The 10,395-nt window shown below is 51.1% G+C and overlaps 1 protein-coding gene across 1 annotated transcript; it reads left to right on the top strand.

Moving 5' to 3' along the window:
• Positions 1 to 7,717: 7,717 nt before the first annotated feature.
• On the top strand, positions 7,718 to 9,494 carry LOC119297442. Its single transcript, XM_037575232.1, has 2 exons — positions 7,718 to 8,253; positions 8,347 to 9,494. Exons 1-2 carry the CDS (start codon positions 7,826 to 7,828, stop codon positions 9,410 to 9,412), a joined length of 1,494 nt encoding a protein of 497 aa, XP_037431129.1. The 5' UTR covers positions 7,718 to 7,825; the 3' UTR covers positions 9,413 to 9,494.
• Positions 9,495 to 10,395: the final 901 nt, after the last annotated feature.

Below are 10,395 nucleotides of genomic sequence, written 5' to 3' on the forward strand. Positions count from 1 at the left end.
GACCCCACCACAACCTCCACCACTGCAGCACCCGCTCCGCCGCGCATCCTTCGCCCCGCAGGCCCCGCGTCGTTCCGCCATAGCCGCGTTTGTCACCGGCGGCCGCGACCCGCGACCCGCTCTCCCCCTTCGCTCGCCGGCCGGCCTCCTCGCCGCGACCGGCGCCCTCCCCTAGCCGCGCCATGGGCACGGCCCCGCCTGCGCCCTCCGCCGCCTCCATGCGGGTGCGCGTGCGCCCGCACCCGATAACGCCCATGCCCGCTACGGCCCTTGTGCCACTAACGGTGGGGCCCCACCCCTAGGACGTATATAAAAAAAAGAATTAAAAACAATAAATAAATAATTTAAATAATGAATTAAGTTAGTTAATCATGTTTAATTAATCTAATTAACTAGTTTGTTTAATTAAACAGTAATTAGATTAGCTAAATCCCAATCTTTACCTACTAATAAACCACCGATTGGTTTTGGTCGTACGTCGCCGGCCATTTTGCAGAAAAGTCCTCCCGTTTTTGAGAAATTAACCCGCACTACCTTTTCAAGTTGTTACCTAAAAACGCTTTAGTTTTACAAAAAGGACCCTATATTGTTTGGTATTCAACTCGCGATCACTTCAATAGAGTTTCAGCCCGGCCATCACGCACGCAAACTCTGTCTGGTCGTGCGTTTACGTTCGATTTTTTTGTCACACATCGCTCCTCTAAACTGATTCTCATTCGTTTATATACAAATGCAGATTATCCGTAATATTAATCAGACTTCTCAAAAAACAACAAACATACTGCAAATACATGAGAGAGAACAATGAGGAGTGAAGAAAGATCCGCGGGCGAGTCCCTCGGGTTCTCACGAGAATCAGAGGCAAAAAAGAAATAACCCATCATGATGGGAAGGCAACGAAGAGAACCGGAGTCCTCGAGAAGGAGAGAGTGTTCTGACAGCCGCCGTTGACGCGGGCGTGACGCGAACAGGATCCAGCGGCGGCACTCCGTATCTGGTGGTCTGCAACGGCGTGGCGTGATGCGGACAGGATCCAGCGGCGGCACTCCGGATCTGGTGGTCTGCAACGGCGTGTCAGCGGCTGGCTTCACATCGGCCTACAAGCATAGAACGAGATGAGTATCCGTGGATGTACGGGATGAGAAAGAGGGATGCAGATGCCTGGGGGTGTGCCGCCGCTGGCCTCCTCCTCACGGTCAAGGCGAGCAGAGGCGCGCGAGGATGAGCGGCGCGGGATCGGCCGGATCCGGAGCACGGGGCGGCGAGTTCGCGGGGGCGGGGTGCGCTGGATAGATAGGAAGAGGAGAGATGGGTGGTGATGTGAGGTGGATGGAGAGCAGAGGAGGAGGACCAGCGGCCTCGGTTCTTGAGGATAAGAGAAGAAGAAACGGGGCTTGCTGTTGCTACCTCTCGCTGGTGGGTGGTGAATGAACGACTCGACCGACAAGAAAAAGCGGCTGGGTCCGGGGCGGTGCGTGGGTCCTATGAAGCACGTGGCAAAGTTAAGTTGACGCATGTGCGAGTCGAGCCAGCGGGGCGAGTCACGGTGTGCGCTTGATGTCAAAGAAAAATCAGTTGGTTCGGACCAACACTATGAAAAGAAAATGCACTGAGTTCTGTTGGATGGCTATACGTGCTAGCACTGATTAAAAGAAATCGGATGAACACCTATTATATTACTTGCTGGTGTTTGTTACTTGATGTTGTTTTTACATTATCAAATGTAATAATTAAGAGTGGATTAAATATTGGAAAGAAATATTTCTTAAGGAATAAGATATTTGAGGCTCACCGGTACTTGCTGACCAGAACTTTGAATGTCATCGATGTCGTTTGTGAGATAGAAAGGGATAAAGAGTAAAGAGAGTGCAACAACGATGCATCTTGCTCGCGTTCTGTTTCGCCCCTCACAATAGCTGGGATTGCGAGATACAGGACTTAATATATGATCTATTTCAAGCTGCTAAAGGTATGCGGATGATGCACAATTACCGTCGCACTGAAGGAATAAACGTTTAGATTTCTGTAATATTTTGACACGGGATTATTGAATATCAACATTTTGTTACATATAATTTAACTTCTTTAGAGCGAGTTGAAGTAGTGGGTTTTATTAGCAGAGAAGAAGATTACGAGCTTTTGGAATACAATGGGATCTTCATAAAGTGGATCCTTATGCGAATACCACACGAACTCTTAAATGTATTTCTTATCCGTTGCAACGCACGGGCATTTTTGTTAGTTAACCTAAACAGAGTATGACATGTGGGTCCCGCACATCAGTTTGACCAGTCAACATCCCTGTTGATTGTTGACGTCATGCTGACATCAGCATGCACTGTTCTGGATAATGTTGAATTAAAAATAATTAAATAAATGTTTAAAATGATTTAAATTTTTTTAAATCAATATAAAATAAACCGTAGCTGCTCAAAACGACGAGACAAATCCGGATACATATCCCGTTCGTCCGCCACGCATCCCTAGCATAGCGAACACACAACTTTATCCCTCCGATTCATCTGTCCGAAAACGCGAAACACCGGGGATATTTTCCCGGATGTTTCCCCCCTTCACCGGTATCACCTCATACTGCATTAGGGCACTCCTAGCACCGTTACTTGTCATTTCATGCATCGCTATGCATCTGTTTGCATTATATTCATTGTTTCTTCCCCCTCTTCTCTCCGATAGACTACGAGACTAATGCCGCTGCTGGTGTCCCGATCGACTACTCTGTTGACGTCCCCTCTTTCTTGCCAGAGCAACCAGGCAAGCCCCCCCCCCCTTTGATCACCAGATATCGCCTACTCTTCTCTCTACTTCTTGCATTAGAGTAGTGTAGCATGTTACTGCTTTCCGTTAATCCTATCCTGATGCATAGCATGTCCTTGCTACTACTGTTGTTACCTTTACCTGCAATCCTAATGCTTAGTATAGGATGCTAGTTTATCATCAGTGGCCCTACATTCTTGTCCACCTGCCATGCTATACTATCGGGCCGTGATCACTCGGGAAGTGATCACGGGTATGTATTTATATACATATTATATGATACCTGTGATGACTAAAGTTGGGTCGGCTCGTAGAGTACCTGCGGGTGATTCATGGATTGGGTCTGAAAGGACGTTTGTCCAGACGGCCCTCTGAGTGAATCTTTGTAGCGGAGCGACAGGGCAGGTTGAGACCACCTAGGAGAGAGGTGGGCCTGGCCCTGGTCGGCGTTCATGGTTATTTCAAAATAACACGCTTAACAAGATCTGGGTATCTGATCTGAGTCTGGCCACTGGCCTATACGCACTAACCAACTACGCGGGAACAGTTATGGGCACTCGACATCGTGGTATCAGCCGAAGCCTTCTTGACGTCAGCGACTGAGCGGGGCGCGCCGGGTTGGACTGGAACGCCTGCTCTTGTATAAGGGAGGCTAGGTCTGCTTGCCGGCCGCGTACGCAACGTGCAGGTGTGCAATGGGCGATGGGCCCAGACCCCTGCGTCATAGGATTTAGACTGGCGTGCTGACCTCTCTGTTGTGCCTAGGTAGGGTTGCAACATGTTGATCTTCCGACGCCGGGCATGACCCAGACAAGTGTGCCCGGACAAAGGGGATCGAGCGTGTTGGAAAATGTGGTGCACCCCTGCAAGGAAGTTGATCTATTCGAATAGCCGTGTCCCTCGGTAAAAGGACGACCCAGAGTTGTACCTTGACCTTATGACAACTAGAACCGGATACTTAAATAAAACACACCCTTCCAAGTACCAGATACACCCGGTGATCGCTCTCTAACAGGGCGACGAGGGGAGGATCGCCAGGTAGGATTATGCTATGCGATGATACTTGGTGAACTTACCATCTACTCTCTTCTACATGCTGCAAGATGGAGGCGTCCAGAAGCATAGTCTTCGATAGGACTAGCTATCCCCCTCTTATTCCGGCATTCTGCAGTTCAGTCCACATATACTACCCCCTTTCATTGATACTAATGCATATGTAGCGTAGCTCCTTGCTGGCGAGTACTTTGAATGAGTACTCACGGTTGCTTTGCTACCCTTTCCCCCCTTTATATATCCGATTGTTGCGACCAGACGTTGGAGTCCAGGAGTCAGACGCAATTGTTGATGACGACTGCTACTACTAGGGAGGTGCCTACTATTACGTGCAGGCCGCTGACAACGACAAGAGTAGTTTAGGAGGATCCCAAGCAGGAGGCATGCGCCTCTTTCGATCTGTATCCCAGTTTGTGCTAGCCTTCTTAAGGCAAACTTGTTTAACTTATGTCTGTAATCAGATATTATTTCTTCTGCTGACTCGTCTATGATCGAGCTCTTGTATTTGAGCCCTTGAGGCCCCTGGCTTGTAATATGATGCTTATATGACTTTTTTTATTTGTAGAGTTGTGTTGTGATATCCTCCCGTGAGTCCCTGATCTTGATCATACACGTTTGCATGTATGATTAGTGTACGATTGAATCGGGGACGTCACAAGCGGCACGGACCAACCTTACATGTCCACGCACATGAGACCGGTTCCACCGACAGCCATGCAACTAGTTTTGCATAAATGTGGCTGGCGGGTGTCTATTTCTCCTACTTTAGTTGAATCGAATTTGACTGTGGCCGGTCCTTGAAGAAGGTTAAAACAACAAACTTGACGAAACATCGTTGTGGTTTGATGCGTAGGTAAGAACGATTATTGCTAGAAGCCCGTATCAGCTGATAATCCCCAAGTGTAAGGAATCATCGTAGCAATTTCCAAAGGTGGAAGTGATAAGTATGGAGTGTTGAACCCACAAGGAGCTAAAGGTAAGATCAATATTCTCTCAAGTCCTATCTGCCACTAATACGACTCTACGTACACCGAAAGTTTGCTTCTATCTCGAAACAAGAAATAAAACTACGTTGTGGGTATAAAAAGGACAACTTTGCATGATATCGGAGAGCTAAAATATAAAAATAGGTGTTGTTAACATAAAGTTAGAATATATTACTATATATTATAAATAGCGAGTGTGGAATAATGATGGATCGGTGTGCGGAATTATCCTAGGCAATTGTTACAAATACATCAAAGCGGTCCTCAGTGGGCTCTAGAGTATAATTAATGTCTAATCTAAATGATCGCCGTCATCCGGTCTCTGTCTCCGGCCATCAGCCCCGAGAACTGAAGCTTCACGGGAGGGGAAGAGCGGTGTCCTTCCTGGGACACGAGCGGCAGCGACCTACCGTGCACTAATCTTCTTCGCCGCCGATGGCGCCCGCGAACGTGCTGACTTCTTCGTGGTCGTCGCGCCGAGGCACGGTCTCGGCAATGTCCTCCTCGCGGTGTCGTCGAACAACGCCTCGCCCGCATCATCATCGCACTACTTGTCGGCGGCCGCCACCTCTGCCATCCTCTGGCGGTACCGCCAGTGGGCGAGGCAAATCTCGCGAGCGGAGCGGTAGGACTCGAGCAACACCTTCTGCTTCGCCAGGTCCGCGTCCGGCGTGACCGCCCTGTCGACAGTGACCTGCTCCTCCGCCTGCAGATGCTCCTAGAAGAGGTTGTGGTTGTAGTTGCCGTGGGCCTGTGCATCCGGAACTGCTCCTGCCGCTCCTCCGCACCATGTTCATATAATAGGCATGGGCCTCGCCGATGGTCACATTGTAATGCACCGACGAGGGTGGAGCGGAGGAAGATGAGAGTGGTGCTGGCTCGTCATCAGGGGCGTCCTCCATTTGCACGTCCTTCGGCTGCCTGTCGGCCTGCTAGTCGACAGCAATGGCGGCCATGGCCTTCTTCTACTCCAACGTAAGCGCGTCCCAGAGAGCTTTCGCCGTGGAGGGATCCACTGCGGGAGTGGTGTGGAGATGGATGAATGTGGCTATGACTGGGGCACCAGGGCAACGACTTATATAGCACCGATGGGCGACAGAGGGACGGACGGGTGGCGTCGGAGGAGACACATCGGCAACAACGTGCCATCAATGCGGGTGGCATACGGATGGACGTGCGGCCGTCGTGTCGTTTGAACGCGCGACAGTCGCCTGCATCGGGAAATGGCGCGGGCGGCGCTCTCTCGGCCGGCGCGCCGCTTCAGTGCCGGCGGCAGTGAGCTGCCGCGTCCGCTCTGGTCGGGCATTAATACGGGCGCTGACGCTCTGGAGGGTGCTGATCGAAAACACGCGGGAAGGGGGAGGGGTTTTTGGTGGGTCACGACGGTTAGAAACGGGCTTAGGATCAATCCAGACTCTCGCAAACCACCCCACTTTTGTCTCTTGGGAGAAATCGCATCTGGACCACGTCGTGAATTGATACAGGTCCGCGTTGAAATGCTTCAATGATCCAAATCATTGCGGGAGGTTTGTGGGTCGGCGTTGGAGATACCCCAATCCCCTGTGAGAGCATCTCCAAAAACCGCCGAACGGACGACGCGCTAAAAACTACTTTGCAGCGCGCCCATCGCCTGAAAAAGTGTGGCGGGCAGCGCTGGCTCCAACAGCCGCGCTAAAATTTAGCACGCGCGCATAGCTCGAGTAGGCGCGCTAAAATGCAGCGTGCGCGCTATCTCACGAAACATTGCATACATATTTTTTTAAATAAAAACGATACATATTTCATAGATAATAAAAACGATACATAGATATTTTACATAGTTCATAGTATAGATCGATAAAACTACAGTGCAACTACATGAACTATGGTGCAACTAGATGAACTATGATGCAACTACACCCTATTCCGAGTCGTCCTCGTCCTCTTCGGGACTAGTGTTGTCCGAGGTATCGATCCACATGTCCTCCCAACGAGAATCATTATCCTCAAAGATCAACACCCCACCTGCCTCAACGATATCGCACTGCAATATCGCCAAGGCCTTCCGCCGACGCCTCTCCAACCGCTCCGTGCGGCGCTTTACCGTCCTTTCCGCCCAGAAGCGTGCTTCGTCCCGACGTCCTCCGGGTCGCGCCGACGCCACTCCGCCATGGCTCGCTCGTCCTCCTCGGCGACGAGGAGGCGCCGCCGCCGCCGATGGTGCTCTGCACGTTCCTGGTCCGTGATAAGATGAGGCGGAGGGGCGACGTCCTGCGCCTGCTCGCACGTGAAGACGTCGTGGAAGTTCATCTACGCCGGCGGCCTCTCTTGGCGCCACGCCGCCGCGTCGTACAGGCGGGCGGCCTTGTGCGTGGTCCTGAACGTGCCGAGGCCGAGCCGAACGTCGCCGGACCGGATCTCAGCGTAGTAGGTGCCGCCGGGGCGCTCGCGGACGCCGCGGTAGCCAGACGACCCACGGCGGCGCGGCGGCATGGTGGCGACGGGGGCGAGCAAGCGGCAGAGTGTGCAGCAAAGTAGCGATGAGAGTGCGCGTAGTGTGGAGGCCGCGTGGCGAGCGCGTCAATTTATAGGCGCGCTCGAAGCGGTGCGCCAAATCTAACGCGCGCTGCCGCCTTTTCCCCCACGCGCGCTAGTTTCCCGCCGCCGCTGGAACACGGCAAAATGTCCCGTGCGCGTTAAAGTGAAAGTTTACCCGCGCGTCCGTCTTTTGACACAGCTGTTGGAGATGCTCTGAAACACCTTGTGTAGCACTTTCGCCAACTGGGAGAAAAAGGATCAAAGACCAAGACCACGAAAAGGGCTGGTCAACGATAGAACGGATGCACACAGAATAAAATCGAGCTACACGCCTCTTCTTTTTCCTCCGGCAGGTTATGCTCCGGAGTACGTAATCCAGATCCAAATTCCAACTTCTGCTACTTCTTCTTCACAGCCTACAGCTCTTCGCCATCCAAGCTTACAATTCCTCATCAAACCCTGCATATTAATTCTGAAACCTTTCTCCCATCGTCATGGGCGGATGCGTTGCTGTTGCCAGAGCAGTGGATCCGATGGAGACGATGAGCGAGGCGCCTCCAGCTTCAGGTCCAAGGCCGCCCAGGTGCGTTGCTTTCCAATCATCAGAACCCAGCGGCAAGTACCTGTGCTACGCGCGCCAAGGCAAGGGGGCTGCCGCCGATGGGTTGTTCCAGCTAGACGGCGAGGACGTCACCAGCCCTCACACGAGGTTCTTCATGGAGCCGTCCAAGGCGCACCCCGGGCTCCTGCACGTCAGGTGCTGCTACGACAACAAGTACTGGGCGGCGAACCAACTGCACGACGGCGAGGACGACGGCGGCTGGATCGTCGGAGCCGCCGACGAAGCGGAGGAAGACTTGTCCAAAACGACGTGCACGCTGTTTAAGACCACGCCCGGCGACCGTAGCTCCGGCTATATCAGGTGCGTTTCGTATTGGCCCAAGGTTCATTTTCCTCATGTTCTGTAAGAAGGTCCAACTTAATCATGACTCTTGTATATATATTCTCAAAACAGGTTTGTACATGCTCAGCTCCAGATGTACGCGTGCGTGTCCAAGGAGAATCTCCATTTCTCCTTGGAGAAAGGAGATGAAGATTTGAGCGGTGGATACATCGTCCACGATCTGTCGCAGCAGGTGGTCTTGCCTAGATACCTTGCTTTCAAAGGTGACAACGGCATGTACCTCTGCCCGCAGATCATCGAGCGCCATGAATACCTTCAGTTCTCAGCACGGGGCGTGGATCAAGCCTTGGTCAACCGCGTCCACAGCAACCAGGACGGAACGTGCCGTATATGGTCGAACCACTTCGGCAGATTCTGGCGGCGCAGCCCCAACTGGATCTTCTGCGACTCCCCCGACGGCGCCACAAGCGGCGACGGCGTCGACGTCGACACGCTGTTCCGGGCAGTCAGTTTCGGCAGCTTCGTGGCGCTCCAGAGCCTCGGCAACAACTGGTACTGCAACAGGCTGACCACCGAAGGCAAGAAGAGCTGCCTCAACGCCGGGGCCCCAACCATCACGGCGGAGGCAAGATTACGGCTGGAAGAAGCCGTTGCTTCCCGTGAGATTTACGACGTCGTCTTCGACCTCTCGCGGCCTAGAGTCCACGGGAAGACCCGCGTCGTCGGCATGGCGGCTGCCTCTGCTCTCAACGACGCCGCCTCCGGCGACACGGCTCAACTCAGGCTAGAGTGCAGAGACACGGAGAAAAGGACCTGGGGTTCAAGTGTTACGGTGAACCTTGGTGTCGGGGCGAAGATCCATGCTGGCGTTCCGCGGATCACCGCCGGTGGGAATGTGGAGGTTACAGACGAGTTTAGTGGACCGTACAGCTGGGGATCATCCATGGAGAAAGAAACAACCAAGGATGTCGCCTACCAAGTCACCGTGCCCCCAAAGACTAGGGTAACGGTGTCCATGGTGGCAACAAGAGCGTCCTGTGACGTTCCCTTCTCCTACAAGCAGAGGGACACACTGTTGGATGGACATCAAGTGACTCATGATATGAACGATGGCCTCTACAGTGGTCAAAATTGCTTCGATTTTGAGTTTGTAATAACCAGCGAGGAAAATATCTAATGTCAGTCTTAATTGCTGATGTGTGGAGTATGGATGATGGTTTGACACATAGGGTAGTTGTCCAGTGCGGCGATGGTCGCACGTTGCATGTACCTACAGGGGTCATGGAAAAATGATGATGAGACATGACGTGGCTTGAGACTACGTCGGTATTTCCTAAAAAAGAAAGGGATGATACAACACAGCAACGGATAAGTATTTCTCTTAGTTATAAAACCAAGATTATCAAATCAATAGAAAAATCATGTAACACTATGTAAACGGTACCTATACACAAAGAACAAATATTTCCAACTCGACACGTAAGAGGGGTTATCAATCCCTCCTGAGTAAAAGATTGGTAAATAGGTAGATGGGTAAAAGCAAATGGAACAACGGCAAATAAAATTCAGTGAAGTATTTTTGAATTTTTGATAATATAGATCTGAAAATAAAAAATGCAAATAAAGGAAAAGGCAAATAGCAATGTAGATCTGAAAGTATATGATAGGAAAATAGACCCGGGGGCCGTAGGTTTCGCTAGTGGCTTCTCTCAAGAAATAGCACATTGTCGGTAAACAAATTATTGTTGGACAATTGATGGAAAAGCGAATAATCATGATGATATCCAAGACAATGATCGTGTATATAGGCATTACATCCAAGATTAGTAGACCGACTCCTGCTTGCATCTACTAGTATTACTCCACACATCGACCGCTATCCAGCATGCTTCTAGTGTATTAAGTTCATGGAGAAACGTAGTAATGCAATAAGAACGGTGACATGATGTGAACAAGATCCATGTAGGAATAGACCCCATCTTTTTATTCTTAATAGCAATAATACATGTGTGCCTTGCTGCCCCTTCCATCACTAGGAAAGGACACCGCAAGATCGAACCCATCACAAAGCACCTATTCCCATTGCAAGATAAATAGATCAAGTTGACCAAACAAAACCTAAATATCGAAGAAGAAATACGAGGCTATAATAATCAAGTA

The sequence above is a fragment of the Triticum dicoccoides genome, chromosome 5A (genome assembly GCF_002162155.2).
Source record: "Triticum dicoccoides isolate Atlit2015 ecotype Zavitan chromosome 5A, WEW_v2.0, whole genome shotgun sequence".
Taxonomy (NCBI): domain Eukaryota; kingdom Viridiplantae; phylum Streptophyta; class Magnoliopsida; order Poales; family Poaceae; genus Triticum; species Triticum dicoccoides.

Excerpts from the sequence above, each read along its gene's own strand:
- LOC119297442 (XM_037575232.1), top strand. The coding sequence starts at position 7,826 with ATGGGCGGATGCGTTGCTGTTGCCAGAGCAGTGGATCCGATGGAGACG. Across the intron at positions 8,254-8,346 it reads CGTAGCTCCGGCTATATCAG|GTTTGTACATGCTCAGCTCC; the intron begins GTGCGTTTCGTA and ends TTCTCAAAACAG.